The sequence below is a fragment of the Aulostomus chinensis genome, chromosome 11, assembly GCF_037954235.1.
Source record: "Aulostomus chinensis isolate RoL2024-O1b breed Wild chromosome 11, RoL_Achi_v1.0, whole genome shotgun sequence".
Taxonomy (NCBI): Eukaryota; Metazoa; Chordata; class Actinopteri; order Syngnathiformes; family Aulostomidae; genus Aulostomus; species Aulostomus chinensis.
In genome coordinates, this window is record NC_141330.1 from 25,367,296 (window position 1) to 25,389,938 (window position 22,643).

A 22,643-nucleotide genomic window follows, 5' to 3' on the forward strand; every position below is an offset into this window, starting at 1 on the left:
ATTGAGCAGCACTATCCTTTTACCACATACAGCTCTGTGTTTGAGATAAACGCGCTTCCTTTACCCACAACCAGCCCTTTAGAGCCCAAATATGATGGCCACACACACCACCTGAACACTAACAATGCGCACGTGTGTGTATGTGTGTGTGTTTGTGTGTGTGTGTGCAGAAACATGAGAGACAACCAGTAGTGGCATGCCCCTCGTTGCACCCACTAAGGGATTAAAGGGATAATTGTGTCAAAGCTTTTGTGTGTTAACCAAGCCGAGATTAGAATGACGCCTTGTTTAACAGAACCCACCAAATCTTATTTGCTGACAGAGGGACTGATAACAGAGTGATGAAGACTGCGATACAAGACGTAAAGCCACGGCCACTGAGGATCAAGACTTCACACAATCTTGTTTTTATTCTCGCTTAATCTTGCACTCAAATGTTAGTGAGACATAAATTCGATTGTGGGACGCTACGTGAAAGAAAGGCCACTGCCGTATCGACAGACGAGGTCACTAAGAGGAGCTTCTCTTCCTTTCTTTCAAGATCCCTACCACTCACTCGCCTCTTAGGGGGTGAAATAAAGGTCATAAAACCAGGGGGGAAAAATGGCAGTATTTATAGGTAAGAAATTTAAAAGTGGACAGAAAAAGGGAAGAGCACAGGAGTAAAGATATGAGTACGCAAAAAGTGACTATAATGCATTTGAGTTACTAGGAAAAGCAGAGAGAAAACAAAGATTGGAGGGGAGCTGAAAGGCAGCAGGCAGCTGGTGCACGGCACCCATTCCACCGGGTTTACATCTACGGTCAAACACGGTCAGATGTAGGTGACACTAGCTGATGAGTAATCATACGCTGCTTATTGTCCTGTCCCATGCTAGTGTATCGGAGCTCTCTTACCTCTGGGCTGCACAAGAGCAGCTACACACCGGCGGTAACACGAGCCTCTTCCTTGGACTTATGACAGACTCAACATATCAATAGACAAGGTGAACTACACGCTTCTGGACTGCACTTCTGCCTCAGAGTTTCTGAGCATAATTTTGCTCTATTCTATTTTCATTTTAACATCAGATTGGTACTAAGAGCCTGGATATGACAATGCACTAATTAAACAATCTTTTTGAGATACATTAATAGCTTTTATTAAAAGGGATGGTTGCAGAAGTCTTAACAACTTAAAGGTGTGAAATTGATGTCTTTCTGTTGTATGAAGTATGCCATATGCCAATATCCTTACCAAGATGTACTGGAAATCATCTAATATTTTAACGGTGTTTTATTGCTGGCAAAGTCTTAATATTAACAATGTTATCCAGTGCTTCCATGTAAGCAAAAGTTACATTGCTTTTTTTGTTCGCCACTTGATGGCAGGTGAATGCCAAACAGCTCTGGCATAGTGGTCTAACAAAGTCGCTGTGGCTAACATGTTAGCATGAAGAGCTGTCTATTTATATTTCAGGCAAACACAGAGCAAGGTTAATGTTCATTTTCAGTCAGGTTTCCAGCTTTCTCATTGGTGTTAAGTCCAGTATTGACTCAATCTCTGGTTTCTTTAGATGTCTCTTTAGCTTGCTTGCTGCTCTATTAACTAGCTTGAGCACAGCTAGCTACTAAAGCTGTTGTTTGGTATTTATCATAATTATCACTTAGTGATTTTTTTTGCTAAAACAGCTTCCTGCTGCCCAAAGGCATAAAGGTCATGAAATCATTTATCAGGCATATTCCATCGGAGGCTGTAAAAACCGACAAAATGAAGCCAAAACAGGATAAATGCTCCATATATTTATATAATAAATGACACCAAAATTGCTGTGCGCATTCAGTTGTTTATCTTGAGAAGTAGATAAGCTAAAAATCATTAATATTCAGCACTTCAGAAATCCCTGATGTGGCTGACGCGCAATGCACCACATAATGCTAAACCGCTAGCTTTGGGACATTTTGTTTAAAAAAACAACAACAACACATCAATGTTTTGACATTATCAACTCAAAGCCCAGAACACTTCACCTTGTGCAGCAGCTACAGGTAAGACAGTGTTGTTGGCATGTTATGATTGCACTTTTTTGTGAAAACATTCTAAAAAATCTTATGAATTCAATTTGTTGGATCTTTATGATTTTATGAGTTATTAGCAGCTACAATGTGGAATCTGTCTGTCTCCCTTCATAAATGTGTTCCTCAATGTTGAGTAAGAATAAAACGAGAAGGCTTCAGCACAGACAGACATGAACTCTCCCTCTCTCTCTCTCTCTCATGCTCTTTTTGCCTTCATATCTAAACAGTGAATTTTGACAGCACTGCAGCAGCATCTGTGTGTTTGAGAGGACAGAAGTAGAAGGTGGTCTATGGTACACAATCTTTCTGGAAGTCATTAATAACTCAGTCTGACCTCTGTTGGTCAACTGCATCAGCAGTCGCTGACCGACTCATGAGGCAGTGCTGGATTTATTTCCTTTTACATGTAGACAGGCATTCATCTGACTGGTATATTGAAATGTCTGTGGTATTGTGAAATGAGCATGAGGCATACTAAAACTGATTCTTGTGTTTTTGTACTGGCTATACTAAACTGTTCCAAGTAAACTAAACTCATGACTATCAAAAGAAGGACTGATGACAATGAAAAGTTATTCAACATTAGCAAAGAAGCTATAATTATAAGTGTTTTAAGAAAAGATCAACCCTCATAAGAAATGTTAAACTATTTGTGTCATTGCCCAGAATAACCCTGGTAACATATCTCCAACAATCAGCTGCATGCTTCAACAAACACATTGAAACACACACCCAGGTCCATTAATGGGTACTGTCCATCCAGCTGCTGAGGTCACCACTGCATGTTTGTGCCTGCTGGGAGGAGACCAAGAGGGGTCTGATCTATTACTTACGCGTCTGGCTCTGGCTCCTTGTCATTTGGGGACTTTTGCTGGGGCTGCAGAACGTTATTTACCAGCTCAGTGATCCCACTAAAGGGAAACCACCTGTTCAAATAAGCAAAGTGTGACTGTAACATCGCAATGAGTCATCATGGGAGATAAGCAATCTGTCCTGAAAGGGATTTTAAGAAGCAGGTCAGATTTGTAAGAACTGAACAATAGCAGGGGCATTCACTACAACCAGAGCGAAGAGAGGAGAAGGCCAGGATACGGGCAGAGCGGCGGTTAGTGGAACACTGACAACCAGACACTGTCAGAAATGCAGATAGAGGGACAGAGGAATAGAAAAGATAGAGAGAAAAGACAGACAGACTTACAGTAGAGGGGAGGAAAGACGAAGCAGGAAAGCTCCACAGCCAATGAAATGAGAGCTGCATTAAAATGCTCAGCTGAGGGTATTCCAGCTTAGTGCCACAGTAGGGGTCAGGTTGTCAGACTGGGTTACCCTACAAGTTGATTTAGTCAAAATGCATCTCCAGTACAGTCGAGTAGCAGAGGTGCCTCACGTCCACACTTGAGATAGAAGTACGAGGCTGCACAAGCCAATCAGAGTGCAGATGACACACTGGATGAGGATGAGCAGCCAGTTGGAGACCAGGGACATGGGGGGGTGGGGGATGGGGCCTGGCTATAACAAAGCTGCTAGAAAGGAAAAGCTGCTGTCATTGATGTCATGGAAGTCGGCTGTTTAGCGTCAGGATCAGGTGGATGCTACCTACTCACAGCTTATAGAAATCAAAATAAAATGGCACAGTCCAATCTACTACAGCTGCTTTCCATGACATTACTGACACGACTTTTGTTTTCATCCTAGACGAAGAGGAGAAAGCCACATGAAGCACACAGCACCAAGTGACAGGAAGAAGTGTCAAAGCCTAGAGCACTCTGGGTAATGCAGTTTACTTACTGTGCCGACTGAGGCTTTGGTTCTTCTTTGATCCTAAAACATAAAAAGTAAAAAAAAAAAGTGTGCACAGCTCAGTGCATACAGAACACAAAGAGATGAAAAAACAATCTAGGAGACACAAACTACTGACACAAATCATAGTAATAAAGATGAGCGTGACATAAATAAAATTTAAACTACAACATGAATAATATCATTGATATTATAGAGGATGGTCTCAAGAAGGTGATAATAATGCTATGACAATAGTGGGAATGACGATATGAAAAAAGAACATTCAGAGTGAGTTCAAAGATGACCGAAAAATGTGTTGGGATCAATGAATGGTGGCCCCCACCAACATGAGCCCACCAGTTCACAGGAGTATCACCAGTTCAATATAGTGACTGAGCAGAAGAGTGCAGCTGAGAGACCCTGGAGGTCTGCCTTGAATGGCACACGGATGTGTGCAAGTCAGGGCTAAAAATGTAAAGATGAAAGCCTACATTAAAGACTGGCTTTGAGTGAAAGATTTCCAGTTGCATTGTGGGTAATGTAGGACACAAAGCTTTTGCAGCTTTATGCATCTTAGGGAATAAAATAGGACAATCTCGTCCTCTGCACAATGATTTCACCTTAACCTTGTAGATGTTTAATACTTAACTGCTTAGGAGCAACAAATCCTCTCAACATTATGTTCCTGTTATATTTCACAGATTTTATTGTGTACAGTTTTCGTTGGAACTATTTCGATAGAGGAAATGACCCAAAAAACAACCATTTCTCAAGGTGGCCTACAGATAAAAAGAAAAGGACAAATGTATTGTTCCATCCATCCATCCATTTCTATACCACTTATCCATTAAGGGATTCAGGGAGGGGCTGGAGCCTATCGCAGCTGACGTTGGGTAAGAGGTGGGGTTCACCCTGTATGGGTCACCAGTCTGTCGCAGGGTCATAAGGAGCAATTAGGGGCTCAGTATCTTGCTCAAGGATACTTGGACATGGTCACCGGGGGAAGTGAGGACTGAACACGCAACCCTTCGGTTGCTAGACGGCCACTCTATTTCTGAGCCATGCCGCCCCACCACCAGCACCCACCCACCCTATCTGAGAGTAACGTTCTATTGTACCCTTTGAAAGCCACACATCCATGACAGCCAAGGTGTCCACCAGGAGCAGCCCTCTGTGACAGTTGACAAAGTGTGTGTGTGTGTGTGTGTAGGGGGGGGGGGGGGGGGCAACCCAAGCATCTGTCAACAGCACCAGCATTGTGTGCTACTCCACTGCTGAATATACCTGCCAAGCATGGGGAATGATGATCTGCCCCATGCTGCGCAGATGTGGTCGTATGTAGATTGATGAGGGAGAAAGACACACCAAGACACATGTCAACATTGAATAAGGTCTGAAATATTTTGGTATATTATGCAATACAAACTTTATACACTTAGCATTGAAACACTGAATTATACACTGAAAGTGTATAAATGCAAAAAAAAAAAAAAAGTATCCTCTGCATTTAACCAGTCCTCTATGATGCTGAGATGGGCTGGATACAGCACGTTTTGTGATGGTGTGTGAAACTGGGGCACCAAGAGGAAGCCCTCACAGACATGGGGACAACATGCAAACTCACTCAGAAATGACCCAGGACCTTCCTACTGTGAAGCATCAGTGTGCACCACTGTTGCCTCACAGCAAGAAGGTTCCGGGTTCGAGTCCCGGCTCGGGCACAGGATCTCTCTGTGTGGAGTTTGCATGTTCTCCCTGTGCCTGTGTGGGTTCTCTCCGGGCACTCCGGCTTCCTCCCACCGTCCAAAGACATGCAATTTGGGGACGAGGCTGATTGATACTCTAAATTGACCGTAGGTGTGAATGGTTGTATGTCTCTATGTGTTGGCCCTGTGATGGACTGGCGACCTGTCCAGGGTGAACCCCGCCTCTCACCCGTAGATGCTGGGATAGCCGCCCCCCGCGACCCTTGACATCAGGAATAAGCGGAAGACAATGGATGGATGGATGGATGGATGGATCTGCTCTATGCGGCCCTGCGATGGACCCGTCCAGGGTGTACCCCTCAACCCCCCACTCCCCACCCCCCTGCGACCCTCACAGATAAGTGGTATCGAAAATGGATGGATCTGCACTATGTTCTCATGTTCTCTTTTAACCATTTATTTCTCTTAAATCACATTCAATCTACCGCTGTCTGCACTTTTATAGACTCAAAACATGTAAAGTCACAGCCCAAAAGATTGTAATTATATCAGTTATAGCGTCTTTCCTAGGCCACATCAATTAACTGACCAATGGGCATACACTCGCTACAAGATTCACTGACACAGCTCAGAACTCAAGCAACGGTGGGTGTTACAGTAGAGGTACAAATGTCATGTAGAGCAGCAATGAACCTAAATAGAACAAGCAATCTCACACACACACACACACACACTGTAGTTCAGCCACTTTCTCCAGCTTTAGGAGCATGTCAGTTAAAGCCAAACAGGCAGCAGCTGAGAATTACACATTCAAGCCCCACACATCTCATCATCGCTTTTTTTGCCAATTAAATGTTAAACAATTCAACACTACAAAGATTTCAAGTACATAAAGAGGGAGAAGCAAGGGAAAAAATGAATTACATTCACCTAGAAAATAATCATCCCCTGAAAATAACTTCTGCCTCAGTATTCAGACCATGTGTTACAAGAAAGAACGAGTTGTAGTCGTAGTAGTAGTACCTGAAAGTAAAGTTGCATACAAATTCTATTCATGGCAACTGAACATCTCTGCCTAACAAAGAAAGCCCATTTGCAAAAAAAAGGGAGTAATATGTTACGCCATGGCATAAAGTCATCTATCCAGTACTTCAGAACTGTTTTAAGGTGCAAAATAAGAGGATTCCATTCAAGCCACAAAAGAAAGCAGCAGGTAAAACTATTCTCAGTAATAGTCTCCTTTAGCTGGAGGTAGAGCACACCGGAGATCTGTCTGATCTGTGTCAGAGTGCTGAGAGAACACACAAGAGAAGATATAGTCCTGTGTACCCATCAGTCTCGCTGGTCTGTTTTCCAATGAGCCAGTCCATATTTATCCTCTCGCTGTGTTCTCCCGATGACCTGCAGAGCCGTTCTTTATTGATCCCATCAGCCCCGTCTCTGTGGTCGCGTTACAAGCCTCATATTTATCTGATCGAGTCTGCTGCCTGCCTGGATGGCTGCTGGACAGAGAGGGGGAGAGAGAGAGAGAGAGCGAGAGAGAGAGAGAGAGAGAGAGAGTGTGTGTATGTGTGAGTGTGTGTGTGTTTGTGTGGTGTGTGTGTGTGATGATGATGATGATGATGCCTCTGTGTGCCTATATCTTCGTGTGTACTGTACTGTGTGTGTGTGTGTTTGTGTGTGATGATGATGATGATGCCTCTGTGTGCCTATATCTTCGTGTGTACTGTACTGTACTTTGTTTGTGTGTGTGTGTGTGTGTGTGTGCGTGTGTGTGTGTGTGTGTGTGTGTGTGTGTGTGTGTGTGTGTGTGTGTTTACGTGTGAGTGTGTGTGAGCATCTGCAGGCCCAGTGTATTATTTGACACGGGGCAGTAAAATGAGTGAGTGTAAAATGTCACAAGTGACGTATTCAGTATCCAGGCTGCAGTGCAGATACACTCTCTGTTTACCAGCACCTTAACCTTCTTTCATCTTCTCATGAAACCCCTAACACACTCGCACACACACAGCATCGTATCAATCAATAATTTCCTCTTATTTGGCTCAGAATGGCACTTAATAGAAGGAAATATCAATGAGTTATTTTTAGTGCAGTACTTCTTTTGTTCTCTATTTGGATCTCTACCTTCTCTGCCTTACTGGTTGAGTGCTGAGAGGCAGTCAGGCCTGACAGTGACTGGTGCTATACTGCCTCCTAGTGGACAGTGGTTCTGTGCTGACCGATTCACAGTTAGTAGGCTTATTCACACCACTTTGAGTCAGCAGGAAGCAGCCTGGGTCCTGGTGAGGTAGCAGGGTGGTATTCAGTCTACAAACTAGAGATGGACACAATAGGTTCATTAATCAGAAAATTCCCTTGTGATAAACAGTTATTCATACCAGTCCCTTTCATTCTGTTTGCAACTACATATCGTGGACATCATCTCTGTAAAACACCTCATTTCACTCAAGTTTAGTTTCCGTCACAAATAGAAATTTCCAAAATAGAAAGGGAGAAAATAGAAGAAGAAAAAATATTTCCAGTTACCAACATGAATATTTCTGATATATTATGTTGTGAAAGGTCATTAGAAAGTAGATTTTGAACAAAAATGTAATGTACTGATTGAATAACAAAAAATAAGTGGCTAAGTAAATGATGACAACTAGAGGGCACCCTAAGAGCGCATACCTCTGCCAACTCAAACTCCTTCAAACCCCATGTAAAATAACAAACTCAGTCACTACATTTATTGGACCAGCCTCAAAATGGAAAGGATCCTCTCATGGTTTCACGAACATCTTGCTCGTGAGATAGGGAAAAAAAAAGCCACAGAAATATGACCTCCTTGGCCAGAAATGTGATCACCAAAAAACCGACTGTAATAATGGTTAGCTGAGCACTTGAAGCCTGTCTACCTCCGCCAGGGAGAAAATCTGTTCATTCGTTTTTGAGATATTCTGCTGACAACAACCACATTTACAAAGTCCTACATTCAGCTCAACATCAAGCTCCACCTTGTGAGAGTGTAAATAATTCTTTCCAGGAATGGCAGACAATGACAGCTTAAAATATTGTAATGGAGGAACATGTGGTCTATTTGTGAACATAAATAAGTTCATAAATCTATCATGAAATAGTAGTGAGATCCCTGGGAGAGCTGGGTAAGAATAAGACAATTAAACATCAGGATATCAGGAGGACTTGAATATTTTAGCCTGCAGGTTGAATTAATCCAATCCCTCAGAAGATATCTCTATCGCTATTAAGAATTAGAGAGGAAAGCAGGCTTGAGGCAACTTTAACACTCTTCCCTCTGAACACTGCCATCTCTCTGCCGCTCCCTTTCACAATAAATCTCACAATTTGATTTTGTGTTAAGAGGAATACACTGAGGTGACAGCCGAACAGCCAGCCCTGAATCATCACATTCTCCCGCATCCGTAACAAGGTTGGCCTGTTGTGTGGCATAGCAGGTCCAGCAACAGCTAATATGTGTCAGAAACAGACTATGGACCAGGCGTACAAGTCTAAATATCAAGGCATATGTCGCAAATACTGAGAAATAATGAAAGCTTTTGTGACAAATCCTCAGTTACCAGTGTCTGAGAGAGAGAGGTGATTCCATCAAGCAATTGTTTATGGTTAAAAGAGTGCAAAACCTGCATAGCAAACAACGTTTATGTCACAATTCATTTGAGCCCACCTCAATAAGGTTCCTAAATGCCCCCAAGCCCAGACATCAGACACAACTTACCAGGACCCATGGCGTAATACAGGAGAACGTGTGTGTGTGTGTGTGTGTGTGTGTGTGTGTGTGTGTGTGTGTGTGTGTGTGTGTGTGTGTGTGTGTGTGTGTGTGTTCACTACATGGTCTCTTAAAGCACAGACTAGGCTACTTGTTTGTTGCATGATATATGTGGTCAGTGGCTTATGCGCTGCCTGTTTTCAGTCTTTGTTATTTATTATGTATTGCAGCTGAATGTGACAGCACGGTGTCCAAGACAAATTCCCTCTGTGGACAATAAAGTGTATTTCATGTCATTTATTCATTCACAGTGACCACAGTAATAGAGGTGTTAACCAGGACAGCACATAAACACTTCTCTGAACAGAATTTCAGTTTGTGCCCCCCCAGCAGAGCCTGCATTTTGTCCCTCAGCTCTGACAGTCTGCCATCCCGCGGCCAATCGGCCTGCTCAGCATCTCAAAGAGTGTTTTTAATGCCTCGTACCAGTCAGGATCTGGAGGGTTCTGGAGGATGGAAACCACCCATCTTGTTGTCGGTCCATTTAGCGCCTGTCTATGTCACTGACACAAGAAAGAGAAAAAACAAACAGCTCTACTGTTCTATCAGCAGTTTTTTCTGTAAAAAATGATCTCATCACCTTGTCTTGTCAGACATGATGTCAACAAAAATCACTTCCAGTGGAATGATCTTGCTTTCAAAATAAAGCCAGCAGCTTTATTATTAAGGCCCAAGCCCGGATGGAAGCCAAGTCTGATGGAAGGATATTTATTAGACTAACATCAAAATGGCACTGTAGTTTCTACATGACGTACAGCAACACAATGTGTTGTTGTGCTACTGTGTGTAATGTAGCGCCAGCTAGTGGATGCAGGAAGACAATAAAAATAATAATGATAACAACAACAACAATAATAATAATAATAATAATTATTATTATTATTATTATTACTATTATTATTATTATTGTTGTTGTTATCATTATTATTTTTATTGTTATTATTATTATTATTATTTTCCATCCATCCATCGATTTTCTTCCGCATATCCTGTTAAGGGCCACAGGGGGGTGGAGCCTATCCCAGCAGCCTTCAGGTGAGAGGCAGGGTTCACCCTGGACGGGTCACCAGTCCATGGCAGGGCCAGCACATATAGACAGACAACCATTGGCTCTCCCAGCCACGCCTACGGTCAATTTAGAGTCTGGATTAACCTGGTCCCCTCTTGATGTCTTTGGACTGTGGAGAGACAGTATCGGAGAGAACCCACGAAGGCACAGGGAGAACATACAGACTCACACTGAAAGATCCTGTGTTTGAGCCAGTGCTCCAACCCGAAACCTTCTTGCTGTGAGGCCACAGTGCTGACCACTGCACCACTGTGCCACCATATTATCATTATTCTTATTCTTCTTATTAATAATAATAATATTAATATTATGTAAGCAGGGGTGGCATGGCTCAGAGATAGAGTGGCCAACTAGCAACCAAAATGGCCCCGGTTCGATCCTCACTTCCCCTGGTGACCATGTCCAAGTATCCTTGAGCAAGATACTGAGCCCCTAATTGCTCCCGATGGCCCTGCAATGGACTGGCAACCCATCCAGGGTGAACCCTGCCTCTCACCCAGTGTATACTGGGATAGGCTCCACCCCCACAACCCTTAACAGATAAGCAATACAGAAAATGGATGGCTAGTTTAAGCAGCTATGCCATCATCACTCCATCTAGCTCCAGTTTGCACTCTGTACTGTATATTCACAACACGTTTTCATGGACATACACACAAACGCACACAGACACACATAGTTACACTGACAGAATTACATGACTTCCCCTGGTCTCCCTACTTATTTTTCATCACTTTCATGTCATCTCTACATGGATTAGCCTGGTTAGCAGTATCAGTAGCTTCAGACCTTATTTCACATCCATGTCCATCTCAGTCCCCATCTCTATTCACGTGGCGAGGGACAGAGCAAGGGTATAGAATCCTCGGCCATCATATCCTTTATCTTCGGCATGTGCAATATGAAGCCCTTGCTCAGATTGCATGGAAGCTATGTACTTTTTAAGCAAAAACAATTTTTTTGTGACAAGGATGGGATCTCTAACTGACCACATGTTTCTTGTTAAGGCATTCTGTTTGTCTCAGTATCTAACACATCAAAAATGAAGACATTTCTAGCAGTTTCATGTCTTAAAACAAACCACTTCTGTGAGTTTTTGACATCAGCAGCAAACATGCATATAGTATTTTCCAGCAAACTGCTGAGCCTTAAGACATGCTATCAAAACCAAAATTACTTTCCAATTATAACAACAAGTACTGTGCCTGAAGGGAGTGGGCCCTCACTCTAACAAGTCCCTGTCCGCCAGATGTTGGAGAAACAGTTGATAGCTGGCCATGGTCGGGAAAAGAGTCACTGATTACCAAACACAGAAGAAAACAAGCCTCAACATGGCTCAACAGCTGAATATCACTCAAAACATGAACACAGGCTTGGGGATCCCTGTTGGACTGAACCAAGCTGTCTCCACTATATGTGCCTGTGTTGTGCTCCCCTGTGCATTCTGTGTGCGTGTGTGTGTGTGTGTCTGTGTGTGTGTGCATGTGTGTGGCCGCATGTGTGTGCGCGCCTGTGTATGTGCGTGTGCAGAGCTATTCAAGAAAAACTATTGGATTACACGTCTTCTGAAAGCTTTCAATTCAAAACCTTTTTGATGAGTGCAGACAAAGCTGTCCAGCAGTTGTCTGACACCTATTTTTATAAATGCCTCCTCTCAATGATTTGAAAATAGGATAATGGCATCCGCCAATGCTCAACAGTTTAAAATGGATCACCGAGGTCATCTTGGCATCAACAGTGGAGCAGGAAATCTGTGCTAGAGGATCTTATGGCTAAGCAGTGACCCTGCAGGCCCTCTGAGTCCGCTACAGACTGAGTGATAATTGGATCATAAGGGAGTAATCTGGCTCAGTGGGTAAATACCAACTACATCATTAACACCATCCCAGCCAGTTAGTACTGCCAGGAGATGAGGTTAATCTGTCTGAAATCATTCAGAGGCAAATGACCTATGGGGAAAACTCTTGTTGGAGGCTGTGGCACTGCTGTGTGTTGTTCTTATTTTGGACGTAACAGTTATATACATTACACTCAACTGAGCGTCATAGTAGAATATGATGATACATGTCACACAGAGGGAGAGGAAACAGCTCACAAAGGTGTGTGGTCGGCTACAGAATGAGGAGGTTACAAAGAAGTTTCCTACAGGAAAAAAAACATTTCCAAAAATGACTGCACTTGAATACATAAACATCATAATGGCATGTCATTCTAACGGCCCCATCATGTCAACTGCAGAATTAATGCACCAACTTCTTAAAATCACACATGCCCTGATGGCAACCTGATCAAGAACTCAGTTAAAGTTAGCACTGTAGTTCACTGCCTTATCTTTTACTTTTTAGCTCCATTTTCAGAAAATATTCTCGACTAATTAAGTGCCAAACACATGATTATTTTCAGCAAAAGGTAAAGCCTGAAGTCTGTCTCTCAGGGTGAGCACAGCCTTAACAATCTTTAGCAATGTTATAGGGCCACGATTCCCCCAGATTGTGGATCCCCAGGGGTAAGTATAGTTATGTGAGAGGGTACGCCAAAACATCTGTAGTGAAAAAAACAATGAGCCAATATTTTATGAGCTTAGTATCAGTATTCTATGAAGAACTGTTCCTACTCTTCCTCTGATTGGCTCCCTGAACCATCTCACTCCACCTGCTTAAATGCACCAGGTACTAGCTAGTCGGGGCAGAGTAGGGCCATGGGTGGGTCTTGCAGGGATGTGCACACAGTAGATTGGTTCAGAAAAAATGCAATCCTTTCGCACCCAATACATTGCCTAACTATGGACAAACAATCTCGCCCCTCACCCAAGGAAGCGATCTGTGGACAAAGTACACCAGCTGTTCAGTCCTGACTCTCCAAACCATCGGCTCTGGCTTCCAGCACTGTGTCTGACAGAGACAGCATTAAAGGTTCAAGGGACCTTTAATTGTGGTTGGTTGGTTGTGGTTGTGTCAGCCTAGCAACCAATAGAATGGATTTGTGCAGCAGAAGTGAGGGAGGCACCTCCTGACCGGGAGGTTTAAATGTCGTCTTTTGCACCTATAAAGTTAGCACTGCTAGCAAAGTCACATGTGATGTGAGTGCCATCTGTGGAGGGAGAGGGGGTACACAGCAGGAGGATCAATGTTTTAGCAATATAGACGGCAAGCCGGATTTCATTTAAGCAGACGACAGCAGGAGGGTATCATCAGACGAGGGGGGCAGAGAACATTGGCAGCGATAATAGTAAGTGGCATTACTGTCCAAAGTTAGAATGTTTTAACTTGTTGAAATCTGCTGTTATGTGGCTCCCTCACACAGGAGGAAACATGGCTGATCTGGACGACAAGATTGACTTTAGTGCATCAGAACTGAGAGTAATATAACTAGAACTTGAAAGAACATGATTTTTGAGACCCAAAGTGCAAAACAAACCACCTCAAATTCTCATATATATGTATGTATATATATATATATATATATATATATATATACACACACACACACACACACACACACACACGCACACACACACACACACACATATATACATATATACATATATTTGTTTTGCCATATATACATACATACATACATCACCATAGCAATGCACTAATCAATTTGCCATCCTGCCATTTCGTCAGTGTGCGGTGGTTTTTAATAATGTGCTGTCCTTATGTCTGATTCAACGAGAATACAGCATTACTTGTATGCTGCCTGAGAGGCAGAGAGAGGGCAAAACCTACCAATCACTTTCTAATGCTTGACAAGGAGCAACAGTAAAAAGTGATGATGGAAGTTTTATCATTTTAGTTTAAAATTTATCAGCTCCTCTTTCCTCTAGGTTTTGGCAGCTGGACAAGTAGAAGATGCTGTAAAGAAAAATTTCCATCAAAGTGTTATATCACATACTTCAAGGATATTGACATCAACCATCCCCCAGTGAAACACACCCTTCACACTGTGTAACAACACTGAAAAAGTGACTCAAAATAACTGTCCAAAATGTGGAATGAGGAAGAGCTGGCTGGGAACTGTAGTAGAAACAAAACATCCATTCGTGTAAGTCAAGTGGAATCTCCAACCACATGATAATGCCACAAAAACTGGGGTGCATTAACAAACATCATCAACAGTCCCTGCAGGGGATATGAAACAGTGGTTCCATATTGTACCACCTCTACTCTTCATTCCCTGCAATTTCCAACAAATGAAGAGAATGCACTAAAAATAGCAGCTAGTTTAAAGATGGACGATTAAGACCTAAGACACCTGTTCATCCTACCTCTCCAGTAAACGCAAGGCTACTTAACACTTTCTCTTCCCCTCAGAGAAGATTAGGGGCAGGGGATAGAGAGCTGATAACTTCCTCTGGCACAGGGCACTGGCATGGTGTGACAGGCAGGGCAGGGGGGGACAGCAAGAAGGCAAGCGCCCCGGTGTGGAGGGGTTGGCCAGCTACCACAGCTGGGCTTTAGAAAGTGCAGATAGGATTGAATCGGCGGGGCACACTCATCAGAATAGGCAATCTAACAGCGCACCAGCCAGACCTCCTGACCAAAGACTAATATTCAGATTGTCTAACAGGAGCTGGCAACTGCAGATTTTCTGAGCAATGGGGAAGTGGCTAATCTGCTGCCAAATATAACTAAAAATCCATCTGTTTCCTTGGATTACCTGCCAGGATTCAATTGAGCTGCTCATATCTTCCCTCCCGAGAGACTTCCAAGTGGCAAAGAGTCAGCTGATCAACCAGCAGTTCATAAAATGACAAGTTTATTTCCATGCAAGGCTTACAGGGAACATGTAGAATATTATATCATTTATTATACAGTGGAAATGTATCAACTATATGAGCAACACTTATTCAGATGCAGTGATACACCATGTTTGTGGTTCTCATGTTTGCTTTGGTAATGGTGGCTGTATCAACGTGTGTTCATCTGTAAAGAACGCTTGGTTGCCTCCTCCATCAGCCTTCTTTATTCATCCCGACAGATACATTTTATTGTGGCTGGGATCAGCACTTTCTTGACAGCTGACATTGTCTCACACTAACGTCAAACCTCCTCCCATTCACGGCTGAATAGTACCACTGGGAATACTCAAGAAAGCCTCAGCCTCAGCCCCTAACCCCACGTAGCACCACCAGGTCACTGCCCTCTGTGTTAGCCCAATCTCTGCTCCAGCAGTCAGGCAGAGGCTGACTCCACCTCCATGTCCTCTTCCAACCCTAAACCCACTCCTCAGGCACCAATTCTGTCTCCTATCGTCACATTCTTTCTCAGCAAAAGCCTAATTTTAGCAGTTCCTGCTGGTTACCCTGGTGGGGGACGGCAACAAGACTAGCTGTGGGCACCAGCAAAAATGACAACTGTTGTAGAGTTTATGATGATAGAGGGGCGCAGGAATGAGTTTTAAAACCTGGAGACAAGTTAGCTTTGTTAAACATCCAGTTCCTGCAAGTGTAAATCAACGGGTTTTATGAATGACCTTCTGTCAAAGGCCTATGTAAATAAAGTCTGGGATTCATACAAGCTGAAGGTGTTTTTTGTTTAGTCCAACAGCATAAACTAATACTGCAGTCATGATTTTTGAAGCTCTGTATGTGTCTTAAAAACAGCCGTTGCTATTGAGTGGCTAAACCAGACGTTGACGGGGACTTCGAACATCATCACACAGAAAACAGAAGAAACAAAAAGCTTTGCTGTGGTATGTTGAAGACTATTGAAGTGTAGATTTTAGGTCTTTGGCCCTGTTTGACTGTATTCTGTAAATGGGCATCTTGTTAACTTCTTCATCCATGCTGTACTGCCCACAGGTTCGATTATTAAAGATATTATAGTGTCCGAAGGGAGACACTGTGTGTGTGTTCACCTTTAAGAAGGTTGTTGGCAGGTGGAAACTAGTTCTGTGTGAACCGGAAAAGGAATGTTGTTTTTTTGGGGGTTATGTTGAGCCTGTGTACCCTGTTTTCTGTCTCGGGACCAGCCGTGAGTAAAAAGTGTTCCCACCCATAAGGTCGTCATGTTTCCAGGAATAACGAACTGTACCCGACATTACAATATGTTGTTGTTTATAAATTCTTTCTGTAAGTTTCCTGCTCCTCCTTCAGCCCAGTGTTACACATTTACGCTTCAAAAATGATAAAAGTTGTGTTCATATTGTTTGCCACAGAACTTACTTAGAGAAATAATCCAAAATCCAATTCTAAAATCCCACAGACGTTTGGCCAAGTGGACTCATGCTTACTTCCAGGTTGGCCTACAAAAATACATGATCCCTGCATCGCTCTATGATCTCCCAGTTCTCACAACACCTGCCACAACCTAATCCCTGCCCTCTACGCTCATCACCACATCATCCTACCCATCCTCAAACCTCTCCATGATGTTGTTGTTCCTGGCTGGGAGCAGCAGGTGGGCTGGACTATGACTGCTGTCAGCTGTGTGTGTCTCACTCAAGGCTATAATAATAGCCAGGTCATAGCTAACAATAGAGAGGGAATGGATACCCTGTCCATTATTGGCCAAGCCTGCTCTACTCCTTCCTGTACCAATTCATTGCTACAGCACCTCACCATTAACTTGCTTAACTAAACTGCACGTGGTATACACAGGCAGACAAGCAAAGGGGCAATCTGATATCACCTCACAGCTCCCAGACCACACCCACCCTCTACTATAACATTGCTATAGAGGCCATATGGTGTTACACATGCTGGGCGAGTCATATCCATTACCTCGTGAAGTTATTGACTACATCAGGAATAAATACTGGCCAAACAGATGTAGCTGAAATTAACTTCAACTCACAACATCTGTCTGTTTGACTGCTGTAAAATCCCAAATCAAAGGATTCCCTTGCATTAGCTGCCCTGCTCTCCACACAGATTTAAAGCCAAGCAGCCAGCCACCCACTCAAGGATAAGGGAATCCGCCTCTACTCACTGTCTACAGTAACATCCAACATGCTGCACTTCTCCCAAGCTCCCACCCTCTTCATGGCCTTCTGTCATTCATGCCTGCATTTGCTGCCTGAAACCTCGACATCATTTGATTGCACTTTTGAAGATGAATCCCAGTGAGATAGAAGCAACATTCTCAAGAGATTGAGCATAAAAATCTAAAGCATGATAAAGTGTTTCCAGTGCAAACTGCCTGGCAAATGATAATAAGTAAATTGAAATTGTAATAAAAACACAAAAAGGTAATTTAACACACATTTCCTATGCTTGACATCAGCAACTACCCACCACCACCCTACGCCTCCACCTTGTTCCACTTCCACACAACTGGGCCATCACAACATAGCCATGGTGCTGGTGGCAGTATCTCAGTGGGACGAGTGATATTAAGGGATTAGTGGGAGATCCTCCATCAGACTTCTGTCAAAGGGCACAATCACGGGATCACAGCATCAGCTCTCTCTGTCTCTCTCTCCTAATCAGTGTCAGATGATGGGGATGAAAAACAGCCCTCCTCAGTGTTATTTTCATGGGGGATAGTACACGCTAGACTACACAGCCCAAGCAACCGTGAATGGACGAACGCATGCACACATACAGACACTGAAACGCAGGAATAATGCATTTAAAGCTCCAACAAAGCCACCTTCAGCCCTAGGCGGTGTGAGCAGTGGTCCACACTCTCTATGTGATGTACAGTATGTCCTCGTGTAGGTTACATGCTAGTGCCTGTGTGTAGTGTTCAGAGACAAGGCTTATATAAGGGCCTCGGCTGCATTAGTGACGTCATGAGAATGGCTGCTCTTTATCCTCTCATATTTATGTCAGTTGGCTGCTTCTGTAATCTACTGAGAGGAGCATCTACAGCTACTGTACATGTAAAACACTGTAAGGCTACTAAACGCCCAACCCTCCTATCCCTCCAACACATCTCAGAACAAAGCACTTGGAGCTAACAGAGTAAGCCTATTTTTAAAAAAGCTTTACAAATGAGCAGTTTAATAAAATTAGAACAATTCATTCAACCTCCCTGTGGTGAGAGCAGTGATTGCATAAGTAAATGTAAAGTTTTCAAACAGAATCATTGCACCAATTATTACATAATAAATTTGACTGTCTGGTTTGTGAGGCCTCTACAGTGTTAATGTGTGTGTAGGTGTTTGTGTTTCAGTGGTAGCGTAGCAAGTCTGTGTGCCAAGGCAAAGGCAAGGCATTTGTTTATTGAAAGCACAGGATGGTTTGAGTTTTGGGCCACACAAAAGCATATTAGAAGGCAGCTTGCACGTGTTTGAGTCACCCGCTTGCACCTGCTCCAACCAGCTGAGTCTTGAATGAGCAGAACACACACACAAGCACGCACACGCACACACGAACACACACACACACACACACACACACACACACACACACACACACACACACACACACACACACACACAAACAAACAGCGAAGGGGAGATTAGACCGCCCTGTGTAAACTATCGCTAGTAAATATACCAGCACACACACACACACACACACACACACACACACACACACACACACACACACACACACACACACAGAACCATCAGCCATCCAGGGGTCACATTTGTCTTATTTAGTCTCCGAGCCAATCACATTTGATTGGTCTTTAGTTCCATGCAGGTAAACCATCTGAGAGTAGAGCAAGAGGTGGAACCCACTGGCTGTAATACGATCTCACACCCCATCTGCTATTGTCTCATGATGAATTAGCTTTTTAGTTTATCTCAAAACTCCTACGGGGAAACAAGAGGAAGTGTTGGCCCGGATATCTGCTGGCTAAACCAGAAGCTCTGAAAGTTTAGGCTGATGCCCTCAGAGCCTCTTCATAGCCGAGGGGTCTGAGTCCAAGTAGACCACAAATAGGACTTAAGGTAGTCTGAGTGAATTGTATAAATGTGCATTATTATAGGCTGATTGACCAAGAAAACCTCAGCAGTAGCAAATTCCACATACTCTGTTGTATTATAATTTAAGGCAATTTGATAATTGAGAAATCTCATATGTCTGTTTGTTGAATATGAAGCTACAATGGAATACAATTGCATGTAAAACATAAGATGTACATAGTCAGCTTGACATGAGTTGATGATTTCAAACACTGGTCGAAATTGAGTAGAAACAGCTTGGCTCTGTCTGACGTTTAAACCACAACATGTTGAAGTGTGTGCATGATGTGTGTAGTGCTGATTGTGTAAAGATGAAACAAACAAACTTAATAAACTAAACTTACATGTGAGTGTGAGCAGGGTCCAAGCCCTGTGCAAGGAGAACCCAGCGTGACATGATGAAAAATGTATAAGGGCATTAGAAACAAGCGAGCCTATTCTACTGTTAGTAGGACCAATAGCTTTCAATATACTCGACAATTCCTGTTTAAAAAGCAAAACGGGTGTAAACTTTTGTCCAAAGTGAACAAGAAACATTACAGGACTTCAAAAAAGTACATTTTTCATATTGCACAGTTCTATGCAACGCAAATGCAAAGTTCTACATTAATTGGACCAACTTTGGCCAAGCTAGACAGAACTTCCCATTTTGATTTAGCATAATTTAGCACTGGTATTTGCTGTCAGGATTTTTAGAATGCAAACTTTGGTTAAAAAGACTTTGTGTTAGCAAGATATTGTGACACTTGGACGCTTGATGGCAACTACAGAAAGTGGAATGTCTCCACGATTAACAATCCTACTAATAGCATGAGACGTTTCACTCTTTGAGTACAATCAGCTTGAGATAACCTGCGATTATGAGCCACTGTGCCTCACAGCCTGCCTGTTTCAGACACCATAAACAAACATATACATTTAGATTAAAACACAGAAAATAAACTTTATGGAATTGCAGAGGTGACAATCATCTGACAACTGATTCTGTCAATTCACAAATCTAGGGAGTGTGAGCTAAAAGGTACAGTCACAGGTAAAATTACAATGAGTGGTCAAAAACCTGGCTAATCTGGGTGTTTCGGGTCACATGGTTCAAAACCTCTACAGTAAAGAATGGAGAGGTGTTTCGACGCTTTGGTTTCAGACCTCAATAATCCTAAAATGATTGGAAATTTCACACGGGATAAAAAGATGCTACAACTACCTGGCAGGAACTATGCATCACCTGTCCTCTTTACAGCTATGAGACTGCAACAGAACAAACACAGTCCCCTTCTCCTCCCTACAGATGGCACCACCCACACGTCACATGTTCTAGTTATCTCAGTTTTCTGTTTGGCATTGGTTTAACTCTTTGCTCTTTGGCTCTATCCACATTTCTATTGCTTTGCTTTCATTCTGCTTTAACTGGCCAGGTGTTCCAGCAGTCGATCTATAGTTTGGTTCTGTTCTCTGAGGGTTGCTGCTAGTCAGTGCTCTGAAGTTGAAATATGATCCACAGCTCTGGTACAAATTTAAAACCTCTCAATAACAGTTGCATTGATTTCCACAGAATTTGATAAAGGAAGTATAAAGAGAGAGAAACCTAATGACTGATTAAGTCAGGCTTCCTCTAGTGCCACAGTGTGTTTCATGGGTTTTGATTGCATGTCTCAAGAACTTTTTTCATGGACTTTCACATTTATAAGGAATCTATGACCTCTGGGAATTACAATCAATTAGTTGACCCCTTCACTACTGCAGCATCATCATCCACTTGAAATGTGTCACAATGCTAATGAGTCGACTACTCTGAAATATACCTAATTCTAATGAAAAGGAATTCTCACCAGCCTCAGCTGAGCTTGCTGATTATGTCATTATCATTATGTCTTATATCATGCTGCTAAAAAGCAACATGCTCTTGTCATTGTTAGCATTTTAGCATGTTGATGTTAGCCTTTAGCCAAGAGCACTGAATATATCTGCAGGGAGCTCCTAGTATGGCTGTAGACTTGTATCATCATCTATTAAAGTGATACGTTGCATCACATTCTCATGATATTTTTGGTTTAAACCAAAACCTAAATGTATAAAAACAGGTGCTTCAGGTTTTTATTATTAGCCCTTAAAAGGGAGGAGTCATCATTTGCTGCAGGGACACTGTATTATACATTACTATAAATATACAACATCCATTATGTGCTAATTGCTGCAAACTCCTATTCATTGTAAAACATTTTTCTACTGTCATGTTTTGCCAAGGGCATTTCAAATTGCACTGCCAGGGGCTGGAAAATCCCTTCAAACTTTGCTTCAGGGATAAGAGCCCGGAAGAGAATAAAACCTCTGCTGACGAATGCAGATGTTATTTAGAACAAAGCCTGAAAGACAAAAGAGCCCGATGCGATGCCACGCAGGAGAATCGCAGGCTATGGGAGATGGCAGGCTGATTGCTCTGTCAATGGGGACTGAGGCTGTCATATCAGCACCGGGGACCCGATAGCATCTCAGACGTCAATGTCTCTCCTTTCTTTCTCTCTCTGATGTTCTCCTCTCCTTTCCTGTCCTCTCCTCTCCTTTCGCCCCCTTGTCCCTTCTCATTACCTCTCCTCTCTCCTATCCTAACCTGGCCGAAACTTTCCACTTGCCTCTTACATCCTTTCCTTTCATGCTCTGCTTTCCTCTCTCTCCCCCGGTCATAACCTTGTAAGGACCTCAGCAGAACATAAACTATAATCAGTTCACATAGACTCAAAGGATGAGTCTGGTAATACTGTATTGTATAGTCAACATATGCCATAAAAAAAAGACCACAAGCACAATGAATTGATCAGACAAACTGTGACTACAAAGTTAGGCACTGTCATTTACACTGGGTCAGTGGAACACCACCATCAACTACACAACCCTGCTGAATGGGGGTTCTAACCCAGGGAGGCCATCGGATCATTTCAGTGGGTTGCCTAATGGCTTTGTGAAAAAAACAAAAACATTTCAAGACTGGAAAGTGTAGCGGTGATACGAGACTATTGTCTTGAGTAAGTGCAAGAGTCAAACAATAAAACCTACAACCCTGTAAACCATAAACTATAAACAAAGTTAAAACAGTTCAGGCCTCTAATAAGAGATGGCTATAGGGTTGTGTTTTTATGTGTTACCAGGCCCAGTTACCTCAGTCGTATGATGAACAGATCGGAAACACTAAAGTCAAAATGGAAATTATTGGTCTGTCCATAGGCAAAAAAAAAAAAAAAAAAAAGCAGGGGTGAGCAGCTCAAAAAGGTTAAAAACCACTGCACTGGAGCACGACACGTGAATGACAGCTACTTAAGAAAAGCGATTTTCTCTCCTGACTGAGGAACATTTGCTAGAAGCTACCGTGTCCTGCTGCTGC

The 22,643-nt window shown here is 42.8% G+C and overlaps 1 protein-coding gene across 23 annotated transcripts in view; it reads right to left on the minus strand.

Annotated features, from left to right (window-relative positions):
- rims2a (regulating synaptic membrane exocytosis 2a) overlaps positions 1-22,643 on the minus strand; it is a 164,255-nt gene that overhangs the window by 131,448 nt on the left and 10,164 nt on the right. For 22 of the 23 annotated variants that reach the window (XM_086219167.1, XM_086219165.1, XM_086219166.1 and 19 more), the window contains exons 3-4: positions 3,847-3,879; positions 2,892-2,984 (exon numbers count right to left, since the gene is read on the minus strand). The exons of the other annotated variant lie outside the window; for it this stretch is intronic. In XM_086219167.1, coding sequence (XP_086075293.1) covers positions 2,892-2,984; positions 3,847-3,879 — 126 coding nt within the window. The remainder of the gene's footprint in view (positions 1-2,891; positions 2,985-3,846; positions 3,880-22,643) is intronic. 23 annotated transcript variants of the gene reach the window in all.